The 24,371-nt window shown below is 58.4% G+C and overlaps 2 protein-coding genes and 1 long non-coding RNA gene across 4 annotated transcripts; 1 reads left to right on the forward strand and 2 right to left on the reverse strand.

Annotated features, from left to right (window-relative positions):
- Positions 1-140: 140 nt before the first annotated feature.
- On the reverse strand, positions 141-5,466 carry TAGLN (transgelin). Its single transcript, XM_082411190.1, has 5 exons — positions 5,323-5,466; positions 1,741-1,932; positions 1,459-1,636; positions 1,069-1,171; positions 141-724 (listed from the first exon to the last, which is right to left on the reverse strand). Exons 2-5 carry the CDS (start codon positions 1,918-1,920, stop codon positions 580-582), a joined length of 606 nt encoding a protein of 201 aa, XP_082267316.1. The 5' UTR covers positions 1,921-1,932; positions 5,323-5,466; the 3' UTR covers positions 141-579.
- Positions 5,467-5,583: 117 nt separating this feature from the next.
- Positions 5,584-7,627, forward strand: LOC309637121. Its single transcript, XR_014250423.1, has 2 exons — positions 5,584-6,026; positions 6,811-7,627. It is a non-coding gene; the product is annotated as an uncharacterized lncRNA (long non-coding RNA).
- Positions 7,342-24,069, reverse strand: SIDT2 (SID1 transmembrane family member 2; the record flags this gene model as incomplete). Of its 2 annotated transcripts, XM_082411068.1 has the most annotated exons (27): positions 7,342-8,811; positions 8,885-8,998; positions 10,194-10,304; positions 10,938-11,043; positions 11,310-11,356; positions 11,532-11,608; positions 11,841-11,949; positions 12,150-12,286; positions 12,779-12,896; positions 13,755-13,878; positions 14,023-14,096; positions 14,651-14,717; positions 14,826-14,899; positions 15,202-15,320; positions 16,385-16,465; positions 16,613-16,684; positions 17,380-17,391; positions 17,747-17,799; positions 18,139-18,232; positions 19,149-19,214; positions 19,412-19,511; positions 20,302-20,385; positions 20,494-20,595; positions 21,011-21,056; positions 21,145-21,309; positions 21,597-21,718; positions 23,344-23,526. In XM_082411068.1, 27 exons carry the CDS (start codon positions 23,524-23,526, stop codon positions 8,749-8,751), a joined length of 2,520 nt encoding a protein of 839 aa, XP_082267194.1. In that variant the 3' UTR covers positions 7,342-8,748. The 2 variants fall into 2 exon arrangements, with proteins under 2 accessions (XP_082267194.1, XP_082267195.1); XM_082411069.1 differs by lacking the exon at positions 17,380-17,391 and having other exon boundaries at positions 23,344-24,069.
- Positions 24,070-24,371: the final 302 nt, after the last annotated feature.

Consider the following 24,371-nt stretch of genomic DNA (forward strand, 5'->3'; position numbering starts at 1 on the left):
AAATTCTGGAACTCGAGGGGTCCTTCAGAGGATGGCAGCCAGGAACACACGTAAACCCGAGCTGCCTGCCTGTTCCCTGCTCAGATTTCCTGTAACCAGAACAGAAGTGACTAGGACAAATCAGACTCTGCCAGCCAGGCCTGAGAAAAGATTGATGTATTTTTTTTTTTTTTTTTCCTTTTGAATTTCAACCTCCAAAATATTCCAGCAAAAAAATCGGGGGCGGTTGGGCTGGGTCTCCTTCTATGAGCATCAGCTGCCCAGGAGGACGGTGGACTTGCCCACACCCCGGCCACCGCCAGCCCACGTCTCCCCTGCTCGGCCCAGGATGGAGAGACAGTGGAGCTGGCCGGGGAGCTGGGAGGTGGGCCAGGGGAGCAGTGCTTTGGGGTCAGAAGTTGGACTGAGGCTGAGGGGTGCAGGCAAGCTGCCCAAGTGCAGTCACCTTTGCTCAGTGACGGAGCCTCGAAGCTTGGCCGGGGCTGAAGGAACTACTCGGGTGTGGGTGAGGCGGGCGAGGCGGGAGGGCTTCGGCCTGCGAGCTGGGCAAGGGCGGGGCCGGGGGCCGGCCCTCCACCTCTAACTGATGATCTGCCGAGGTCGGCCGTAGCCTGTCATGCCAGCCTGGGAGGCCCCTCTGTTGCTGCCCATCTGTAAGCCGATGACATGCTTTCCCTCCTGCAGTTGGCTCTCTGTGAATTCCCTCTTATGCTCCTGGGCTTTCCTAGGAGAGGAGGAACCAGGACAAAGACTTGCCAGGACTGTGTGTTTTCCACCCATCTTTGGTTTCCTCTGTTACTTCCTAGCCCGATCCCATTCCCTCCCCATTTCACCGCTCTTGTTTCCTCAATCTAGCTTGCCCCACAGCACAGGCTATTGAGACTGGCTGAGACAGGAGGGTAGAAAGGGAGGAGTCAAGAAGTATTAGGGACCCATTTCCCCCCATCCTAGACTTTCACTTCATACCTTCCTGGCTATCTGCTTCCCCAAATCACTGTACTACAGGGTTAGCCCATCTCCTGCAGAGACCCAAGCTCAGGGTGCAGGGAAACCCTGGTGGCCACGTACTTCATAAACCAGTTGGGATCTCCACGGTAGTGTCCATCGTTCTTGGTCACTGCCAAGCTGCCCAGGGCCATCAGGGTCCTCTGCACTGCTGCCAGATCTTTGCCTGTGAGTAGAAAGAGGGGAGGGGAAATGATCTTCAGGACTGTGTAAACAGGACTCCAAGGCAGAGCCTGCCCACACCTCTCAGAAAAATGGCCAACCCGGGGCAGAGTTTGTCCTAAAATCGAAAGAGGCGCAGTAGATCCCAGGGTACGCCCTTGCGGGTGTGGGATTCTCCTGGCGTATCCCACTCCTGCCGTGCAGACCCATCGTCATGGCAGTTTTGATCATCCCTCGTCCCTGCCTCAGCCTCCTGTCCCCCACCTGCCTCCACCCCTCTTCTCTCTGTACCTTCAAAGAGGTCAACAGTCTGGAACATGTCAGTCTTGGTGACACCATAGTCCTCAGCTGCCTTCAGGAACTGAGCTACCTGCTCCATCTGCTTGAAGACCATGGACGGCGGGTTCTCAGGCACCTTCACCGGCTTGGAGCCATCCGGATACAGGCTGTTGACCAGCTTGCTCAGAATCTGCCAGGTGTAGAAGGTAGCTTGGCACTCGGTTTGGGGGGGTCTGCCCCACAACTCCGGCAGGATGGCACAGACCCAGCCCCCCTGCCCCGGGTGCCACTCACCACGCCGTTCTTCAGCCAGACCTGGAAGCCCAGACGCCCACGGTCCGGGCGCCCCACGTCGGGGCCGCACTGCACTATGATCCACTCCACCAGCCGCTCCTCCAGCTCCTCATCGTACTTCTTCTCGATTTTGGATTGCACTTCACGGCTCATGCCGTAGGAGGGACCCTTGTTGGCCATGTTGGCGGGGAGCTAAAGCATCACAAGCCGGAGGAGGGAGAGGCTCAGAGAAGAGCTCTGCTGTCCCCGGTGCCGGGCAGGCCTTCCAGCTCTGTGTTGGGCAACCAGCCTAGCCGGTTATCTACCTCCCCTTGCTTCCTGGTTTTGTTTCCATGGCACTGCTCACCTGGGCCAGCTCGTCCCCTCAGTCCACGGAGCCTCTCTGAACTTGGAGGCCAGATCTTTGGCACTCTAGTGCACGAGTTAGTAAACTTTTTTGGTAAATAACCAGACAGTCATTTTACTGACGGTCATATTTTAGGCTTTGCAGGCCATAAGGTCCCTGCCACTGCAGCACCAAAGCAGCTTTAGGCAGTGTGTAAACAAGTGAGCATGGCTGTGTGCCAATAAAACTTTATTTACACACACAGATGGCAGGCTGTATTTAGCCCGTGGGTTTGATAACCCCTGGTCTAGAGCATTCTTTCTTTGCCAAGACTGACCATGGAGGCACTGCAGAGGCCTTTCAGAAGAGGTCACATTGCCCCTCAAAAGAAAGCCAGCAGATGTCTTTGTCCAGTGAGGTGGTTTGGCGGCTGTGCCCGAAGTTATGGAGGTATCTCCAGCTCTCACTTCTCCCAGAAGCGGGAACTCCGGCACTCAGGCTCTCTGCCAGCTCAGCTCAGCCTCCGGCCTGCAGCTACAGAGGCCGAAGCTCACCCACCCCTGGAAAGGGCTAGGAAACCAGCAAAGCCCAAAAGCTTTGGGCCAAGAAGCTGCATTTCCCCAGGGGAGCCAGATGAGAGAGGGCTTCGAGCTGGCACACCCACCGGCTTGCCCTCGTGCCCTCAGGCTCTCACCACGGTGGGAGCTTGAGTAACCAGGAAGCCAGAGTTCTCCAGGGACGTGAGCCAGGAATCTGCCAACCAGAGCATGGGAAGCCCTCCCCGTCCAGACCAGCAGCAGCTGCTGCCTTAGGGCCTGGGGCTGGCCTCGCTCAGGAGAGCCCTACAGAGGGAGGGGAGGCTGCAGGAGCAGGGCCAGGCAGGCAGGCCGCTGGGCAGACCAGCATGTGGCCAGCCAGGAGGAACCTGACCTGCCTCAGGTATCACCCTTCGAAGAGGAACCAAACGAGGCCAAACCATCCCCTGGCCCTCAGAGAGGTCAGAGGTTGGGAGGAGAGAACGGTCTGCGGATGGAGGTAGTCAGCGCGTTTTCTCAACTCCCTGTCTTAACAGAGCTGAGTCTCTCTCCCCACCCACCCCCATGGGAGGCAGTGAACATTATCACTTCACATGGGCCCAGCTCGGCCGCCAAACCTCACTTGCCCTGCCCTTCTTTCCCCACGACCAACTTCTCTGAGCTCGAATGCCCCGTCTCTGCAGGGAGGATAATGTTATCTACCCCAGAGGGCTGGGAACATTCCACGAGGCCCTGTCTGTGGCTACCGAACACACTGCCTGCCCCTCAGCGGAGCTCCTCAAAATGTCAGTCCTTTGTCCCCAGAGCCGGTCTCCTGGTAGCGACCTGGGAAAGCCAGCCCCTGACCAAATGGTGAAAAACAGTAAGTATTCTTCCTGCTCCAGCCTCCACCCCTGTTCAAAATCATTCCCTGAGGGGACAACGAAATTTGAGAGGAAGAACAGAAGAAGGGCTCCTCTAAATTCCAGCCACTGGGCAACTCACTTCTCTCTGAGTCTGTTTCCTTATTTGTAAAGTGAGGGCCAAAGAATCCAAAGGCCAAGTCCCTCCCTTCCCCACCCCGCTGTGTGTCTCATCCCTGCTTCCCAGCCTCCCAAGGACTCCTGGGTGAAGAACTGTGGTCAAAACACACAAGCAGCTGGGACCAGGCCATCCTTCGTCTTGGCCTCCCGCCCTCCCTCCTCATCTCAGCCTTCACCGTACCATCCCAGGCAGGCAAGGTGCATCCCTGTGGTCCGGGCACCACCACCCTCCCCACCTTCCATGCCCAGACCTTCTTGCCTTCCCCTCCCATCTGCCTTCCCCTCCCAGACCTCACGCTGGGCCCGTGAGGAACAGGGTGCCAGCAGTGTGTCCCCCACCCCTAGCTTCCAGTCTCAGGAGATTCAGGACAGTCAAGGTGTCAAGGCTCACAGTGACAAGTACACAAAGTCGCGGCCCCTAGATCCAGAGACAACATTTGGGTTTTGATCAGAACAAAGAAGGAGGATGAAAGGCACCCCCCACCCCCCCGCTCCTGGTAGAGTCTGAAAGTGGAGGGTTCCAAGAATCCCTCAAAGTCCTCTGACAAAGCCCTCCCCAGGCCCACCTTGGAGCTGCTGGGGAGGCGAGGGGTGAGGAGAGGGCGAGGGCGAGGGCGGCAGGGCAGCCCAACCAGAGGCCTTTCTAGGCAAAGGCTCCTGGGACAGGCTGGGCAGGGCAGCCTGAGGCTCTGCTTTGACCCTCCTAGCCTGTGGCTCCAGCAGCCTCCCCTCCCCTGAGAAAAATACAAGTCCAGCTGCAAAGCTGGCACCTCCTACCAGCAGGAACCCAGAAAAACTGGCAGAACCAGGGGTCTCTGCAGGACTGCTGTGCCCCTCTCTCTTCAGAATAAAACACAGCACATAGGATGAGCACACGTGGATCTGAGAAGGCAGGAGGGGTGGCTCATCTAAATTCTGGGGACAGAGGAGACTTTTCCGACTCACTGCTACCCTTTGAAGAGTCACCACTGAGGGGAAGCAGTCAGACCCTTGGGGAAGGCCCTGCCTGCACCACCCAGGCTATCATTCCAAAGCGCCTGGCAGTGCTCACCCCAACTCCTCTGCCCGGTAGTGGGGGACCTTCCACTCAGAGTATGGAGGGAGCTGTGTGCCTGGAAAGGCAGCTCTCTCACTGGCCCTGCACCCTGCCACCCCAGCCTGTTCCAGAAGACGAGTCTTGTGGTCCTGCCCACTGCCGCAGTGGCTACCCAGGGGCTCTCTTGATGCCGCTCAGGACCTGGGGACCCACCAGTGGGACACTGCTCTCCAGCCCTGGCGTACCACACGCCTCCTCACCTCCTCGGACATCCTCCCAGGTAGATAGCAGACTACAAGACCTGGGTCTAAACCAACACCACCTGGAGCCTATCACACCCCCATGGGTGTGACTACGGCTGAAAATGGAGAGCCTCCCTCACCCCAGTTCCCAGGTTTCCACCATCAATCCCTGTGCACCAGCCAAGTCTCCCTGGGCATTTCAGTGAGCCCAAGGCTGCCCAGTCTAAGAGATACGGGACTCCAGCAACCCCATCCCACCCATCAAGCTAGGACCAGCTCCACAGGTGGAGATTAGGAATGCATGCTGGAAGAGGGTGGGCTTCCCCAGGCAGGGCGCCCGAGAGCCCTGCCTGCAATACACCCACTGCTACTGCCAAACCCCAGCCCAACTCCCCTCCATCCTTGGGACAGATGCACTTACAGGCGTTCCTCGGGGCTCGCAGGAAGAAGTGAGCTCTGTCTGGACTTGGACAGACAGCACAGGGCGCTGGCTGGGTGAGGGGTTTAAAGGGCTGCCACCGCGGTGATGTCAGCCTCCCCGCTGCTGGCTCACCCCGGTCCCCTCCCTGCTAGAGGAAACCGGCTCCTTCTCCACCCCCAGCCCCCCCAGTGACTCCACACAGGCTCCATATTTGGGGAAAGACACCAAGTTGGAGCAGTCTACCGGGGGCTGCCCGAGACATTCTCTGCGTGCTTTGGAGATGGAGCGGGCGGGGGCGGGGCCGCGCTGCCGGCGGGGAACAGCCGGGAAAAGCCTTTTATGGACAGGACCGTGAAGGCTTTCCCTGCTGTCTGGACTTACGGCTGCTCCTTCAACACTGTTTCCTGCCTCCGAGTTTGAGGGGAGGGGGAAATTCAAAAGGGGGCTGTCCAGGGAAAGACGAAAGAGGCTAGGGGGACCCCTCCCTGAGGTTTGTGGGGGACTAACCAGCCACCCTCTCCTCCAGGGGCTTTTGGCTCCAGTGGGAGATAGGAACTCACCTTTACTGAGGACCGGCTACATACCGGGCACTTTACACATACGCTCATTTCATACTCACAGCTGCATCGTGACAGCGAAATTACTATCCCATTTTACAAATGAGGAAACGAGGGCTCGGAGTGCATCTTACCCAAGGCCACGTGGTAAGTCTTGAGTGGCAGAACCTGGGCATCCCTGCCGACCACCCCACCCCCCGCCCCCGCCCATCCCTGCCCCGCCCCCTGCTCAGGTTGAGAGTTTACAGTTGGGGTGGGTCTTGAGTTACACGCTTTAGTTGGGGGTGGGATTTGAGGGTTCAGCAACAGCTCAGTTGACCCTGGCCCCATCCAGGGGGTCTCTAGGGCCTGAGACACCAACACTGGGGTAGGAGGTTCAGAGGCTGCTATCATCCCTCCCTCCCTTTTAAACAGTCCCTACCTACCCTGGAAAACAGACTGGACCCCATCACCCAGGAAGGAGACCTGCTCAAATCTTGCTTCGGGGGTGGTGGTGGTGGGGTACTGGGAACGGATAGGAAGTGAAGAAAGGTGAGAGGCCTCCAGCGGGGTCTCTGGCCTGCCTGCTGTGGCACCGCCCCATCCTAGGGCAGCCTGGCAGGGAGGGGCTCACACTCTCCACCACACACCCGGCACACACACACCCCCGGCACCACCAGGAGAGGGGCGGCCGGACCAGGCAGTCTAGGGAGGGTCTGCCCACCACAGCCAGCTCCTGACGCCAGAGCCTAGTGGCGCGAAGAGCTATATTGCCCCCCAGTGGCATCTGCGGGGAAGAGCATGGAGAGGAGCCGAGGATCAGCTGGAGAGGAGCCCAGACCTCTGGCTGTGTCCTGAATTCACCAGCTTCCCCACCGCCAGCCCCCTCCCACCCCCGCCCGCTCCCCATCTTGTCCTCCTTAGCCTGCGGAAATCTAAATCAACCTTCCAGGGTCATTTCAGATCGCCTTCCTCTTGGAGCCTGCATGTCATCCACATGCCCACTCTCCCACCATCCATCACCATCTGGTGTTTCCAGAGTACCACCTGTCCATTAAAGCAGGTCAGGGAGTACTGCCTGTGCCTGCGGCCTGCAGCCCGCCGAGCTGGGAGAGGCTCAGATCAGAAGTGAAGCTCGTCTGACTGGTGGGTGGGGACCAGGTGGGCAGAGGCTGCTGCCATTTGCCAGGTAAGGGGAGACTCCCAGAGGTGAGATGGCACAGCTAAGGCTTTTTCACTACGCTATCCTCTCCACCCTCATGGCACTTGGCATGGAGCAGGCCCCTGGTGAATGTTGACTGAATTGATGCTGTTGCTCAAAGGAGAGAAAAAAACGGGGTATCGAGGGACTCCTATTCCCGATGGGACTGGGGCTTGGAAGAGAAAGGTAGACCAGAAGACCTGGGAAATGGGGGCGCCCCGCTCCACCCATCATTCTCAACGTCTCCACCCAGAAAGAGGGAGCAAACATGGGCCCAAGAACTGCATCTGGTTGTTTCTTTAATTGAATGCAGACTCATTCATAGAAAACAGAAATGCAACCATAGCATGGAAACAGACATTAAACGGAGCTCTGAAAAAAGATCCAGAGCCTCCCTCCTCCTCTCCCCAGCCCAAAGGAGAGCTATAAAAACAAGCTGAGGAGAATAAAACACATTCCCATCCCCAAGGCCGAGGCCTGACCTGACCTCCCCCAACCTTGGCGTCTAGAACAGACCAGGAAGGGCGAAGAGGATCCAAGGCGCAGAGCAGCCGGGGGAACCAGAGCTGGGGCAACTCAGTGTAAACTCCAAGATTTCATGTGTGTGCATGTGTGTGACTGACACGGAACTTGGCTGAAGACTGGACGGAAACTTAGAAGCCAGCCCTGGGTCCTCGAGTGAGGCTGGACCAGGGACACAGAGGGGAATGTCATGTCCCTTCCCTGAGCCCCTTTCTAAGATAGGCACTGGGGCTCCCGTGGCCGTGGAGGAGGCGGGCTGGGCTGGGCTCTTTGTATCTCCCCTCCTTCGCCTCTGGACATTCTTGGGCAGTGTCAATGGCACTGAAAGGCCCCCAACTGGAGCTTGGCAGGACTAAGGGCCTGGAAAGAAAAAGGAAGGGAAGGAAAGTGAGTTGCTTTTTCCCTCCAATCCTGGTGCCAACATCAGTCTGGGGGCTGACGGGTTACGAAAGTGACCTCTGAATTCAGTCCTTCGAGCAAAGGTGGTTCTGACAATGTGGGCTGACCCTCGTTGCTAAAGAGCCAGCCCTGAGCACAGGCCAGAGGTAGGAGGCAGCACTGCCTGGGACCCCTCGCAGGCCTTAGCACCAAAAGCCCAGCACCAGCTGGCCAGTCCCCAAAATCCGACAGCCCCATCCATCCTGGCTGAGCTGAGTGGGCAGTGATGGCAGCCAGGTGCAGACCCAGGAGACGTGGAGAGAACCCTGATGCAGGACAGAGAATCAGGCCCCAGACCAGGGCCCTGGAGTGGAAGCTCGGGGAAGAAGAAAGGGCTTTGGGTCCCAGGCCAGTGGGCAGGGGAAGGATGGGCAGAATGCAAGGCATGAGATGGGCAGGCAACACTTCCCTCCTTTCTCCTGCAGATGACAAACAGAGAGCTGACGGACGGGGACCTGTGGAAGGCCCCAACACTGAGAAGAAAGCAGCAATTTGGCCAACATCCGGGGTTTCAGGGGAGCAGGCCTCCTCCCCGGCAGAGGGCAGGAACAAGGCTCAAGGCCACCCTGTGACTGTCCCGGGCCGAGCCTGGGCTGGACCTCGCTGTCCCACGGCCACCTGGCACTGGGCAGCAGGGCTGGGACTCACGCCCCTGGCACTACGGAGGCTCTGGGCAGTGCAGCAGAGGAGCTAAGGGCCCAGTGAGAGAAGCAACGGGCGCGGCTCCCACTAGAAGACGTAGATCTTGTCCCGCTGCACGGTGTCCAGGTCGTCGTCCAGTGTCAGCAACACCTGGGGGGCGGATGCGGAGTCAAGCACAGGAAAGGAGGCCACCTCCGCCTCCTCTCCAGCCTCCCCGACATACCAGGAATGACCCAAACATGGCGATGGAGGAGAGGAAGTGCCAGATGTCGTGGTCATCAAAGAAGTCGAGGAGGATGCAGTCCCGGTTGTGCTCCCGTGACTCTGCAGGGGTTTTCTGGGGGCGGAACAGGGAGAGCTGCCTGCTGACACCGCCCTGCGAGGCTGGGCCAGACCAGCTCCCATCCCCTCCAGGCACTCTCCATTCCCAGCCCCAGCCCTAGGCTGGAGAGCATCCTTTTTCAGGCTCACTCCTTGCCCTCATCTCCCACATCTAAGAATTGGCCTTTAGTTGCAAACTGCTCCCTGGGAGCACTGGTCATGATTCCCTTGAAGGACTAGAAAGCCACCAAAGCCTCCTAACCCCGTTCCCTGCCTTGGACTCTGCCCCCGGCTCCAATTAGTCCTCCAGGGCTCCTCCCGGCTCACTTTCTCTCCAAAGCACTATTGTCAGGTCGCACAGCCCTACCCGAGGACGACAGTAGCCAGGACCGGTGTGCCATGACCCGAGGCCCTCAAGGTCCGCCATTCTCTCCCCAACCTCTGTCCAGCAAACACTGGCTGGACCTCACTCTGTGTCCGGGGACTGTCTGGAGTGCCATATGCTGAGACCGCAGATACGACCAAGAAAGCTCTGCCGTGCCCTCAAGGAGCTCACAGTCTTCACTCAGCTCCCAAGAGAATGCAGTCACTGACCCCTAAGCTGCCTCTGCCTCGTTACTCAAGTCACAGCACCTCTGGGCCACAGGGCCCTTCCCCATCAGCCAGGGTCTTTAAAGGCCAAGAGCAAGCCCTGCCTCCTCTAAGAAGCTTTCCTGGACCTCCTAACTCACAGAAGCCTTTCTGTCCTCTGCCCTCCTGCACATCCCCTACCTGTCTAGTCTACTACCCTTCATCTCATGTACCATGTTGTAAAGAAAAGCCAGGAACTGACAGTCTCTCTCTCTCTGGAACTAGATTATAAGTGCTTCAAAGGCAGAGACGCTGCCAGACTTAGTTCTGATCACAGCAGGTACCCTACGAGGCAGAGGGAAGAGCCTGACATTTCTGGCTTCAAACCCCAGCTGTGCCACCACTGGTTGTGTGACCTTGGGCAGGTCACTGGGTCTCTCTGAGCCTCAATTGCCTCATAAGTAAAATGGGGATACTTCCACGTTGGCATGGTGAATGTTAGGAGGATTAAATGAGAAAGCAGCTGTGAAAGAGCAAGGGCGATGCTCACAAACAATTTTTGAAAAGAGAACTGGCCGTTTGTGGGCTCACGATGAGCCTGTGGGCGACTCCCGTAGCCTCTTGGCAGGAGGACCACTCACCTGCCAGGTGCTGAGCCCCTGGAAGAAGAAGAAGAGTGCAAAGCCCCAGACCACCGAGGTGCAGATGATGCAGAGCAGGGGAATGAGCTTGATCCTCTCCCCGCTCCGGAGCTGGGGGAAGATGGGGAAGAGCAGCCTGAGGGCCCTGCCCCACTTCCTGGCCTGCCCTTGAAGCGCCTTCCCAGGCTTTCAGGATGGATGCTTTAGGAAGCCTTCTTGGATCCATCCCATCACCCTACACAGCTCAACTTGTCCCCACACTAGCAGCCTGGTGTCCTCACCCCTGAGGTCCACCCTGGCTGGGCCTCCATCCATGTGCCCAGAACCCTGTGCCGGGGGGTGTATGGCCAGGGGGCTCCTCTCACGTTGGATGGCACGAGGGGCCCTTGGGAAGCACCTAGCCCTCAGAGGCCCAAGCCCAACACAGACTCAGCAAGCCCCACCTCCTCAACCCCTTCTCCACAGAACGGGGCTCCTGCCAGCTGTGGCCTGAAGTGCTACCAGTTCTATGGGCCTTACTTAGAATACAGAAGGGGCTCAGGAAACGGGTCTGAGGATATAGGATATGGCTCCCGGGGAGTACGTGCAAGAGACTAGCCTCTCCCCTCCTCAAGACTCAGTAGCGTGGAGAGATGGACAGAAAAATTCTCACTCCCTCTTGGTGCTGCCCCAGGGAGGCTGTGCCCATCTCCCTCCCCACAAAGCAGAGCAGCTGGCTGAGGGGCCTCAGCTGCCCCCGCTCACCTTCATAATAATGTAGAAGGCAAAGTAAAGAAGCAGGTTGCAGATGCCAATCGCCAACAAGTAGGAGGCAAAATCATTGGGACGCATGATGAGCCCATAGGCAGCCCTGGCAGGAGGGAGGAAGAGCTGGTGAAGCAGGGGAGGACCGAGAGCAAGGAAAGGGCTCTCCCTGCCCCCAACCCATGTTTTATGAGGATGTGGGGCTGGGTTCAGAGGCCCACAGAAGATTCTAGAACCCCAGGGGCCAACACCTCTCTCTCCAGCCCCCATGTCTCATGGCCAAATTTGTCCATGTTCCCCAAGGAAGCCCGTGGCTGGCCAAGCGCCGAGCTGCCCACCCAGCCTGGCTACACAGACAACGGCCGGACTCACAGCGACCAGTTGATAATGTTGCCCATAACCAGCAGCACCATGCGGTCCTGGAGGGAAGCAGAGACACGGGAACTGAGAGACAGGGAGAGAAGTGGGGGGAGGCCCGTCAGAGGGTCCCCAGCCCACCCCTGGACTCTCAGCTGCGCTCCGCGCGCCCCCCCAGTGGAGGGAAGAGGAAGAGTGGAGATAGAGGAGGAGGGGCCTGGGGAGCTGGGCAGGTACCACGTAGAGGGGTCCGCTGCACTGCCGGATGCAGTCCGTGTAGAGCACGTGGAGAATGCGACGGCAGATCCCTGAGTCTGCAAGAAGGGAAGGTGCTGAAAGGCACGGGCACCCTTTTGTCCCGGCCCCTGGGCTGCACCAGCTGAGAGGAGCCAGGGCCTCTCGGGGGCACAGCTGTGCCAAGGCCTCATCGAATTCCGTACCCAGTGACTCCCCTGGGCCCCCTGTGAGAGGGCAGAACCCAAAAGTCTCCCATGAGACCAGGTCCCCGCGGCCACCAACCCCAGCGGGCCCCAGGCGAGCGCTCACCCAGCTTCCAGCGGCCCATGTAGTAGAGCTGTGTGCTGAGGAGCAGGGTGGCAATGATGTGAATGACCGAGAAGATGACCCAGAATGCTGTGTTCCCTTTGCCGAAGACCTGTTGGGGCCACCGAAGGCAGGGGTGAGGAGAAAGCTGCTCCCCCGGCCCGCCCTTCCTCTGGGAGAGCCGCTCCAAGCCCGCCAGGCTGGGAGGGCACTTTAGGGAAGGAGCAGGGCTCTCTCCTGCAGGGGTGGACGGGGGTGTGTGCACACGTGTGCACCTTTCCTACGGGTGAGCAGAGCAGGCCGGGGCCTCACCACGCCCAGCACAGAGAAGAAAATGACGATGGCCAAGCAGGCATAGGCGCTGTAGGCACTGGCGTTGATGTCTGGGTGCCGCTTCTGGTACAGCTTCAGCATGCAGAGCCCCGCGATCATGTACATGAATGACGTGTCTAGGTGGAGGGACGTGGACGTGAGCTACGGAAACATCCGCGGAGCCCGGGCACGGAACCCCGGTCCCCACACCTCGTCACAGCCACAGAGCGAGCTGGTGGCGGGCTGGCGCTTGAACTCCATCCAGCTCCTTAACTGTCCCTGCCACACCACACTGCCGCCTCACTGGCTGTCACCCCCAGTCTGACTTCCCCTGACGACAAGGACAACTTAGTCCGAGCACTCTGAGATCAGCGACTGTATCTTAATTATCTTTGTTTTCTCAGTGCTTGCACATGCCTTTCCATAGGAAAGGCTTGACAGATGCAAGAAATAGCATCCAGACGCTTATTTTCTACAAGCTAGGATGTGTGTTCACACAAGTCCTCCAGCCCTGGAGTCTCCCACATGGCTGTGTCTTGGGGATCCCAATCCCTGCGGGTGAATGGGGATGGCGGACTCGGGCAGATTCCTGTTGAGGTTCAGCCAGGGAAGAGGGAGGCCCCGCTCACCAAACTGGAAATTGGTATAGTTGGGGCAGACATGATAGCAAGCGCTAAGTAGCCCCTCCATCATCAGGGCCGTGCCCATGGCGTAGAAGAGGCCAAAGTGTTTGGGGATCCCACATTCCTGTTGTGGAGAGAGAAGGGAAGGGAGAAATGAGGTAAGATGGGAAGGGAGGAAGGAAGGGGCCCTAAAGAGGGAGATCATGAGAAAGGAGTGGGATGGGGGGTAGAGTGGGTATTTAGCAAGGGCAGGGCCGGGCAGGGCTGGGCACAACAAAGCTGGGCAGGATAAGACCGGGCAGGGCTGGGCAGGGCAGGGCTGGGCAGGCCTGGGCAGGGCTGGGCTGGGCTGGGCAGGGCTGGGCAGGGCTGGGCTGGGCAGGGCTGGGCTGGGCTGGGCAGGGCAAGGCAGGGCTGGGCTGGGCTGGGCTGGGCAGGGCTGGGCTGGGCTGGGCTGGGCTGGGCTGGGCTGGGCAGGGCTGGGCTGGGCTGGGCAGGGCTGGGCAGGGCTGGGCTGGGCAGGGCTGGGCTGGGCAGGGCAAGGCAGGGCTGGGCTGGGCTGGGCAGGGCTGGCTGGGCTGGGCTGGGCTGGGCAGGGCTGGGCTGGGCTGGGCTGGGCAGGGCTGGCTGGGCTGGGCTGGGCTGGGCTGGGCTGGGCTGGGCAGGGCAGGGCTGGGCTGGGCAGGGCAGGGCTGGGCTGGGCTGGGCTGGGCTGGGCTGGGCTGGGCTGGGCAGGGCAGGGCTGGGCTGGGCAGGGCAGGGCTGGGCTGGGCTGGGCTGAGCACGGCTGGGCTGGGTAGAGCAGGGCAGGGCTGCGCAGCACTGGACAGGGCTGGGCAGGGCAGGGCAGGGCTGGGCAGGGCTGGGCAGGGCTGGGCTGGGCTGGGCAGGGCTGGGCAGGGCTGGGCAGGGCTGGGCAAGGCCCCGCCTGCTAGGAAGGGTCTGGGCCTGAGGCCTCAGCGGGCAGGCGCGCACTCCTCACCAGGGCGTAGAGGTCGTTGCGCAGCAGGGCCCGGTTGTGGTTGATCTCCCGCTGCAGGATGATGAGCAGGAAGAGCAGCCCCAGCAGGATGTACCCCAGGTTGCTGAGGATGTTGTTGAAAGCGCTGGAAGGGGTGACACCGGGCGCATTGCCTCGGCCTCATGCCCTGGCCGCTTCCCCACCCGAGGCGGGCATTTGCAGAGCCCCTGCCCCTGCCCCGGTTCACCGTACGACGGGAAAAGGGGCCTCCTCCCAAGTGGATCCCCACCTGAGGTTGCCTAGAGGGTGGGCGCAGAGGAAGTTGTAGTAGCAGATGTCCTGGTTCCCTGTGACATTCACCACCTGCAGCGGGAGCAGGGAGGGGGCGCTGCTAAAGCGCCTCAGTCCACAGCCTGCGCCACCACCAGTCCTGTTCTGCAACGGATGGGAGGTGCCGCCATGGCCAGCACGTGTGCGCACATGACACCAGCAAGCCCCACTTTTGGTAAAGTCACTGCCCCCCTCGCTAGGTGTGGCTGAAAACCCTGAGGCATGACCATGACGGAGGTTCTTGCCCCACAGTACAGAGAAGAGGGAAGGGAAACCGAGACTCACAAAGTCCCAGCACTTTCGTTTCGTAAATCCCCACAACCTGGGGGAGGTGCCATCATTGCTGGCTTGCTGCCCCCGTTTTGCAGATGAGCCGACTGAGGCTCAGGGAGGTTGAGTGACTTGCTCAAGGCCACCCAGCTGGTAAGGCAGAGTTGGGATGGGAACCCGGGACCCATGACCTAGGACCTGTGCTGGCTCCAAAGCCGCAGGCTGGGAGGCTCTGCACTGGGGCATTGCCCCAGCCTGTGGCAGCTCCTCGAGGGCACTTAGCATGGGCCCTGGGGAGCCGGCCCCTGCCCGCTCACCGTCTGGTAGGTGATCACCAGCTGCACCACAGGAAGTGCATAGAAGACAGCAATGGTGGCGATGTTCCTGAGGAGTGGGAGGGCGGCAGTGAGGTGGCAGCACCGAGAAAGAACCCGAGAACCCACCGCAACATCCTGTCAATGACAGGAAGGCCGGCCTGCTCCGCCCACTCACCAGAAGTAGATCTGGTACTTTTTCCGCAGAACGCGTTTGTCCTTGCGTGCCAGGTCAGCCACGCAGAGGTATTGCTGCGGAGAAGCTTGAGTGAGTCCCCTGCCCCACTGCCCCAGAGAAGCCCCTCTCGCCCAGGTTAGAGGAGGACATGGGGGGGGCCTCCCTCCCACAGGCCAGAATTCCAGCGGGCCGGGTTCTGGGCGGTCCGGAGGGCTGGGAGCCGAGGCAGTTTCCCCTGGAATCTGTGCCACCCCAGCCAAGCTCTTTCCCTTTGCTTTCATAACATGCCACCCAGTGGGGAGATACGCTGGGGCTGGACACAGAATCTCCCTTCCTCGGGAACCCGTGACCAGGGCCGGCCCACGTGGGGTCACACCTTGGTGCGAATGACATTCTTGTCTGAATCGATGTCGGCCAATGTGTCGTAGTCGTCCTCATCCACGGAGCTCATGGAGTCCAGTCGTGGCCGCGTGCCCACGGGATCAAGGGAATGGTCTGGGGCAGAAAGGGGGGAAGGGTGACCTAGTGGGCACAGAACCCAAGGTCTGTCCCCACCCACCTGGGACAATTGTCACAATTACTAGACAGTGGGAAGAGGCAAACTGTGGGCTCAGAGCGGGGCTGGAGGTGGGCTCAGGCCTGGGGAGGAGGGATCAGGTGCTCCTAAGTCCTTGAGGGGAACAAGGGTGGACTCCGCGAAGAGGCCACCAAACAGGGACCGCTCCGGCCCTGCCCCCTCACTGAGCTAGGGCTTCCAGGCCAGGACACTGAGCCGACCCCGGGCCCCAGACACGAGCAGCAGGACGGAATTTGGTAGAAGTCACGCTGATTAGAAGATGCCCAGCTGTGTGGGTTCTGAGAAGACACTGCCTTGGCCCCCACTGGGTAAAGACCCAGTGGGCCCTGGGGTGCAGGTAAGGGTGAGAGGCTGCCTCCTCTCTAATCCTTTATCCTGTTCTTTTCTCATGCCTTCGGAAGCTTCCTCCTGTAACCTTGCGGACCAAAGGCCCCTGAAGCCAGGACATGACACCCCGGCCCATGAGCCCCAGAAGGCCAGAGAGTGAGGTGCTGGGAAACACAACAGCCAACCAGAACATCTGGCCTGGGGGAGGCTGGGGTGCCAGCTTGCCAGCAACAGGGGCCAGTGCCTGCCTATCTCAAAAGACACACGAGCTAGCAATTACTGGCATTAGATGGGGAAGCCATGCACAAAGCATCTTTCTGGTCCTAGAGCCTTCTGGCTCCAGTCAACCACCCTGGCAGGAGATGATTAGTAGAGCAGCGCTCGCCCTCCCCACATCTACCCATGGCAATGCACAGCTGCCGCATCTGGCCAAAGGGGAGGCGCCGCTTGAACTGGTCGTGCCCTTCAAAGGAAAGGGAAAGTTACCGGGGAAGTGGGACCAAGGAGGAAGGAATGAGGGAGGAGAGGGGTGGGGAGACAGCAAGCCCCTCCCTGGTTCCAGCGTCTGGCAGAAGAGGCAACCGCCCATCGTCATGGTTCATGCAGCCAGCACCAGCCCTGCACCGCACAGCTCTGCCCCGCCTGGCCCACTCACCCTGGTAATTGTAGGAGAGGTCCCCAGGGCCCGCACTGCCAACCAGACCGTCGGTGGATCCAGTGGAGCCGGAACCATTCTCTGTAGGGAATAGTAAATGGTGAGGCAGGCAGAAGAGACCTCAGGGCAGGGGACTCTGGACCCGTCTCCAGGGGGCACCGAGGAGGCCACCCTGGAGGTGGTGACCCGGCCGAGTGGGGAAGCATGAGCTCAGGTGTGGACGCATACCAAAGGAGCCGTAGTTGTAGCCCTCGTACGGGGAGCTGCCAGGGAAGGAATCGGCCAGGACCCGAGGGTGACCTGCCACAAGAAGTCAAGGACACCTTACATTATCTTCCTCATCTGCAGGGTGCTACCGGGCTAAAATGAGAATAATGTACTAGGAAATCTCTTGTACATATTACATATTACAGTAGTTTTAGTATTTAGCATATGGATTAATATTCAAAGCCCTTTGTTACCATGAAAAATTAAATATCATAGAGTATCTTGTGGTTATTAAAGTATGTATGTAATACACTTTAAAGGTTTTTCAACAGAAATGTTAAAACAAATTTGCAATGCTTAATTATTCTGTTTCTAAAAATTCAATAAACTATAATTTATGAGTCATAAAAAAAAAAAAAAAAAGAAAAGAAAAAGAAAGAAAGAAGTCAAGGACCCCTTAGCCTTGGAAACAGAGAGAGGCTGCAAGCCAGGGAGAAGAGGGAAGGAAGAATCCAAAGAGAGACACAGAGGGGCCATGGCGGCAGCAAAGAATAAGCACCTATACCAGCAAACACCTATCCCACCACCACCACCTGCCCCATTGGAAACTCTCACCCCCCTCTTTCCTCCCTAGAAAGACAGCAAAGTCAAGGAATTGACCATCTAAGTTACCAGCAGCAAGGACAGACCAGCATCGGCTTGCCCGGGTCCCACCCAGACACCCCTCTAATTCCCCTCCCTCCCCACTCTGGACTCCAGCTCCTCTGCCCACAGCACCTGGAGCTTACCAAGGAGAGAAGCTGAGAGAGAAGGTCCCAAGCAGGAGGGAGGATAGAGAGAGAGGGGTAGAAGAAAGGGAAAGAGAACGAAAGGTTAATAATCCCAGAGATGGTAAGTCGCATTGTCTGAAGGGGCAGACAGTGTACCTAGACCCAGACACTGAATGAATCAAGTGACAGTCTTTAAGACGGGCACATTAGGGACCAACAGGCACACTGCCCCAGCCCCATTTCCACCTACAGTGTTACTCCCTATCTGAACCTCCAGAAACCCCCAGTGGGACCTTCCTCCTCCAACCCCCAAGGGAACCATCCACCACTATCCCCTCCAAACCACAAAGCAAACAGCCCACCGACCCGGACCCTCTGGAGGTACCGCTTTCTGGGCAGGCTCGGTCCACGGCCACCAGAAGGCTCTTCTTCCTCTGCCTGCAGGGACAGAATCCAGAGACAAACCAGAAGGGCAGCAGGAGGATCACTCCTATGCAGGGCTGGCCTGCCTTCCACCCCCTCCACCCTGTCCTCCATCCATGATCCCTGGGGTCCTCCCAGGCTGGGAAGCAATGCGGGGTCTCCCTGCTTGGGAAGAAGGTTGAGGGGAGGGGTTGGTTTCCAGAGCAGAGGCCCAGGGACCTCAGACCCTCACAGGGACCTGCATTCCTATGCCTCGTGGATGGAGATTATCCAGGGCCACACAGATCCTGCCAGGCCATTTCCCTCTGCCTGACCTACCCCAGAGCGGGGGAGGGCCCAGCGGTCCCACTTTACCTCCAGTTCTCCCAGCAGGCCAGGAGCACGGTAAGCAGGTAGAAGGAGAGAAATATGCCCAGGCAAAAGAGCATACCGCCAACGTAGGCCTCGGCTGTGGGGAGGGAAGTGGGAAGGAAAATACACCAGCACTTTCCAAGTCTGCCCATCACAGCACGCAGGGCCCAGGCTCATCTCTCTCCACATCTCCCCTCGGTGGAATGACCCAGCCAGTGCCAACAATATGCCAAACTCGACATGATTCCTGGCTCTGCTCACACAGCTCCCTCTGCTAGAACTTTCTCCCCTACTTCTTTCTCCAAGACCCCTCCTTGACTTAACCTTCAAAACACAGCTGAGGAGCTGTGTCCTCTAGGAGGCTTTCTCTGCCCTGACCTCCCACAGTGACTGTCCTGGGCTCCTCACAGCCCTCAGCACCCTGCATAGCAACGGGCTCTAGACAGGGGCACCCTAAGGACCACAGCTGGAGCACAGCACCAAGCACACAGAAGGGACTCGAAACAAATGTGCTGAATAAGGAATCCACGTAGGAGAGGCAGCTTCTTTCCCCTCCCGTCACAATCCTTTATTTTTATCTTATACTTTCCAGTTTACACAGGGCTCTATTCAATCACTCAGTAAACATTTATCGAGCATGACTAAGGGGCCTGGAACTTTCCTACTAATTTTGTGCTAAACCGACTTAGTGGGACTAATAGAGACTAACAGATTCTATTACTCCTGTTACAGAGATGGGGAAACTGAGGCTCAATGAGATTACACTGCCCACAGTGGCAGAGACAGATCTAGAACTCAGTCCCTCCATCTCTTTACTCATGGATGCTCCAAAGCACATTACTCACCCTCCCGCCTCCCGTCATGAAGCCCTCCAAGAACGCTCCTCCTTCCTACCCTTGTCAGCCTGCTCGAGTAGGTCCTCCTCACCCTTCCCATTCAGAGAACACTCCCTACCCCAGGCCTGAAAGAAGAGCCAGCGGCCAGGCCATCCCCACTCAGCCACCCACACTCACACGTGACTGCTCGAGAGACCAACACTGACAGGGTTTTCTGGCGGTGCCCCTGATCGACCGGTTCATCTGGAAGTAAAATGGCAAATTGGCAAACAAGCGCCTGCCTGGAGCTTGGCTAGAGTTGGTGGGACCAGGCCTGGGAGAGTCTGGAGCCAAAAACCCACATCCCATCAGATCCATCGATCAGCCACACAGGCTCTTTTACCTCCCAGGAAGTGTCCAAGCCCTCCCACCCCTGGCCAGGCCCAGGGCGCAAAACATACCTTCTATAAAGGGGTAGAAAGGCAGGGAGCCTCCACAGGCTTGGTCTTCAGTTTTCACCACCACTACCACGTAAAAGCTGTTGCTGGGGAAGTCTTTGCGCTGCAGAATGAGGACGGTGATAATGGTGATGATGGTGACGATGAGGAGGATGGTGAGGATGGTGATGATGAAGACGACTGTCATCATCACATCATCGTCATCATTTGTCATCACCAGCACCATCCTTTTCTGAATACCTACTTCAGGCCAGCCACTATGCTAAACTCTTTGCTCATATATTGTTTTACTGAATCCTCACAAAGATCCTTAGGAGTAAGTACTATCATTATCCCTGCTGGACGTTAGCTTAGGGTCACACTGCCGGTAAGTGGTAGAGCCAGGATCATCTGACTCCAGAGCCCATACCCTGCACTAACACTAGTGCCAGGTGAGCAAATGAGGGTATGCCCCATCATCATGGAACCCACGGGTGCCCTATTATAGTCTGGGCATCAGTCAGGAGAAAAAGTGGAGGGGCCGTGGTGCCTCGTCAGCTGCACAACTAGATGTCGTGAGGTGAGCACATGCCTCTCCCTCCCTGCCCCCGGCACAGGTTTTAGCCTTCGCCAAGGGCAGCCCTCATCACCAGCCAGGGCCCTTTCCTCTCCCAGCTGTGGTGAATGAAGCACACATGGCAGCCATAAAGGCTGCTCTGCTCTTTCCTGTCCCCAAAGGCAACTGGGACTGTGATTCAATGCTTGCATATATCAGGGGACCCAAAGTCTCCGGGACTGGACAGCCAAGACTCAGTCCTGTGGGTAGGGTAGGAATGGGGCAGGGGAAAAGAAGCGAGGGTCAGGAAAGCTAATCACCTGGCCACATCCCCCATCGGGCCATGCCCATTTCCTACCTGCACGGTGATGGCTGCCTTCTTGGTCATAGTCTGGTACATGCCAATGAAGGCTACGTTGTTGTCTAGGTCATAGACAGGGCACTACAGAGGGAGGAGGGGACAGACAGATGGGCAGGGTCCTGGGCCCTGTCCCCTCTCTTCAGCAGCCCTGCTATCCACCGGTGGAGAGTAAAAGGGCAGGTTACTTACCAGGACATCCTGGATGGAGATGACTGAGCAGGGGAAGGCCTTGTTGGAGGTCACCTTGACAATGACTGAGTCCACTCCTTCCGGGAACTCATACTTGAAGTACTGAGGGCACAGGGAGGGCGGGGAGAGCCCCATCCCATGAGGATGCTCTCTTTGCCCCTCTAGAAGGGAAGAGTGTGAATCCTCCCAGGGTTGGGCAGTGGAGGCTCTCTGGGAAGAAAGGCCTTGCCCACAAGCAGGTCCATTTCCCATACACCACTCCCCTCAACCTCAGCTGGGCACTCAGGACAGTGCCCAAGGGGCAAGTAGGAAAGATGGCAGCCAGACCCCCTGTCTCTGCACTTCCTATACTGTCTGTCCCCCACCACCTTAGGGCCAGTGCTCCTGTTTCTAGAGAGTCCTCCACGGAGAGTACAACCAACCTGAAACTCCTGGCAAAGAGTGCTGACCACTCCCACCCCCAAGTTCAAGCTTCCCCATTTCTCCTCTGGAGGCACCGTTGACAGGGAGGTCTTACCTGGGGCTGCGCCGCCGTAGTATTGAAGCTGAACTGCTCTCCGGTCCTATGGGGCAGAGAAGAGCCCCCCACCGTTACTCCCAGAGCTTGGGAAGGAGGCCAGTCTCGTGGCCCCCTCGCTCTCCCCTGCAGACCTGAGCACGAAGTCATCCATTCGGCTGACACGGAGCTGGTACGTGGTGTTGACTGGTGACAGGGTGGACACATCCACGTAGAAGAACTGGACCTCGGACTCATTCTTGGTGGGGGGCTGACACAGCGTTCGCTCCACCTTTTGGTAGAGGTACTTGCGCTGAAACCTATGGTCCGAGGCAGAGTCGAGACATGACTGCGGTCCCGTAACAGCCAGCGTGCCATTCCAGGGGAGCAGAGCCCCAATTCCTCCGCTCTGGTCCCACTACCTCCCTACCCCACCTCCACTAGGCTGACAAGCTCCAGGTCAGCTGGCTGGGCCCTTGTGCCATTGACCAGCCTCCTGGCTCAGGGAATGAGGAGGAGAAACAGAGGGGCACCCAGGTGGTCGGGGACCCTGGACAAGGCCTGGCCTGGGCCTATCCCCGCTCCCTGGTCCCCAGGTCCTACTCACATCCCTCGGAGGATCAGGGGCACCTGGAAGGACACCACCGCCTCCTTCTGGCGGACCACAAACAGCAAAGGAGCCCCCTTCTGCTTGTTCAGGACATTCACGGACACTCTCACGCCCTCTGTCTGCAAGATGACACGGAAATGTCCCTCAGTCAAGCCCACGGTGACTCTAATTCTGCCACGGGAACACATGGCTCCAGAGACTGTGAGCTCTGCCCTCCCTCAAGCAGACGGCTTGTGCTTTCCCCATCCAGGTGGAGATGGGGAGCTACCTATGCCCCTTCATCTGCCAGAGCAGCCCCCAGACTCCAGGAGGGACTTAGGGGAGAGGATGGGAAACACAGTGGAGACCTCAGGCATGCCCAGGATACCCCATTGCTATAAAAGTTCACGGATGCACACGCCTGCACACACATGCGCCTGCACACACGTGCATGTACACACATGCGCACACACAGGGACACAGGAGAGCAAGAAGTGCTCCCCAACCTTCTTCCTTGTGAGCCAGGAAGTTCCTATTCAACAACTCATCTGGTGGCCAGAGGCCACAGGGCGGTGGGGAAACAGGAATTGTTGAAAGCCAAGAAGGCCAAGTTCTATCCTTAGCTCTGACCGAGGGATAGGGCTGTGGAAAAGTCACTTTACATCTCTGAGCCTCAACATCCCCCTCTATAAAATGGAGACACTCCCACCACTGGCACTATGGAGGAAAGTATATAGGACAGTCGGAGCTTAAAGAAAAAAATAAAATAAAATAAATCCTGGGATTGCTTGTTATTGGGCTGCTGAAACCCAAGCCCTTAGGGCAGCACCTCCCAGACGGATAGAGGCCACCGTTCTCAGGGTAACCCCACATGTGGGGGCAAAAAGAGAAAGGACTCTAAGTTGGATGAGATCAAACTTCGGAGAACCAGGCACTGAAGGCAGATCCTGGCCTGCCATCAAAACCCAATCCCTCCCCATTCTGGAAAAAAAAAAAAAAAAAAAATCAGATTCCCATTCCGAACTCCACCACTTCTTAGTAAATCCAGTCCTGGTGAGAGCTGAGCAGGAGACCATGAGCCAGGCTGCAAGAGTGCTCCAAATCTCAGCCCTGCCTGGGGTCTAGACTTCCCAGACCTAGCTGTGCCCATGTTCAACTCACAGCTGGGGAGAAATGAAAGAGAAATCAGGGTGAGGAAGCTTCTCCATGGTAGGCAAACTCCTTCTCCCCTCCCACCCAACCTGGGGTTGGCTGTATCTCCACCACCTTCAGCTTACAAGGCCAGCTGTCTTTCCAAGGGAAGGAAGAGGGCTGGGAAGGTCCCAGCAGCCTGGGAAGTCCTGCATTCATTTCCCTGGGGAGTCTCAGCTATAACTCCCTGGGGGCAGAGCCTTTCAGTTTGGGCCTGTCTCATCCCCCTGGGGTTTTCTGGGCCAAGCCCAGTAGCAAGCCTGCTTCCTTGCTCCCTGACCCCACAGCACTGTCAGACTCTGGGTGCTGGGTAGGGAGCAGGCCAGTCCTGCTCAGACTACAGCTGGTAGAAAGGAAGGGATCAAAGAGAAGATGGGAAAGAGGCAACTTCAGAAACTGTCCACTGGTAGCTTCAGAACAAACATCCCTGGCAAAGGAAGAAGGACTGGCAAGAGGGTCCAGTGTGGTTCTGGGAAACCCAGTGGGGCGGCTGTTCTTGTGGACTGACAGCATCGCCGAGCCCTGGTCCGCTCGCCCACTCACCACCAGCCCCGAGCCCAGCCCCTTCCCTCACCCGGTTGCGGGTCACAGTATGGTTGAAGGTGTAGATGTTGACCAGCTCGCTGTTGACCTCATCCACGTAGGTGCGCTCAAACTCGGCGTCTTTCTGCGAGACGTTCTTAGGCCCCAGAACCCCCAGATGGCTCTCGACCGAGGCCACCAAGAGTGCCAAGAAGGGCAAGCCCAGAGCGAACATGGCCCCGGCCGGGCGGCAGTGGCGGCAGCAGCGGCGACGATAAGCGACAGGTCACCTCCAGGGCGGGTTGCGGCTCTGGCCGCAGCTTCCAGCATCTCACCAGGACCAGAACTTTAACCTCGGCCTGAGATTAGGAAACGGTCCCTCCCCTGGAGCCGCAGACACGCTCTCAGCGGCCAGGGAGGGGATGGGGCGGCTGGGAGGGGGTGGGGAGGGGTTGGGGTACGGGCCACAGGAAGGGGCCCCAGCTCGCGAGGGGCTGAGCACGGCTGGGAGATCCGGCGGGCGCCCGCCAGGGCCGTGACAGCCCGGAGGCGGCTAGTTGCTGGGAGCCTGGAGACGCCGGGAAAGGGGAGCGAGGGAGGGAGGGAGGAAGGAGGGAGGGAGGGGAAGCCGGCGGCGGGGTCGGCCGCGAAGGGAGGAGAGTCTGAGGGTGAGGGGCGTGATAGGTGGTAGCGACCCGACGCCGCGCGGAGCGGCGAGTTTTTGGGGCGCCAGCTTCGGCGCTCAGAACTCCGCGGAGCGAGCAACGCCGCGGGGCGGTAAACAGCAGGGCTGCCGGCCCGCCCGCTGACGTCAGGGGAAACTGACACAGATTTAAAGGGCCAGGCCTCGTTTGGGGCCTTAAAGGGGCCGCCGCTTTCCAGCTGGAGGCCTTCTCCCACTCCTATCCTGTTACCGGCTCCTCTTTCATTATCCTGACCTTCTCTGGAAGCTCACTTTGGATTAGATGGATGTTTCCGTGAAGGATCTCCAAGTGTTGGATTCTCGTTGACAAATGCTCTTTTTCACACGTAAGGATCACCCTCACCCCCACCACCACTGCCATTACCACTAACATCCTC

Source organism: Balaenoptera physalus (assembly GCF_965194825.1).
Source record: "Balaenoptera physalus genome assembly, chromosome: 10".
NCBI lineage: Eukaryota > Metazoa > Chordata > Mammalia > Artiodactyla > Balaenopteridae > Balaenoptera > Balaenoptera physalus.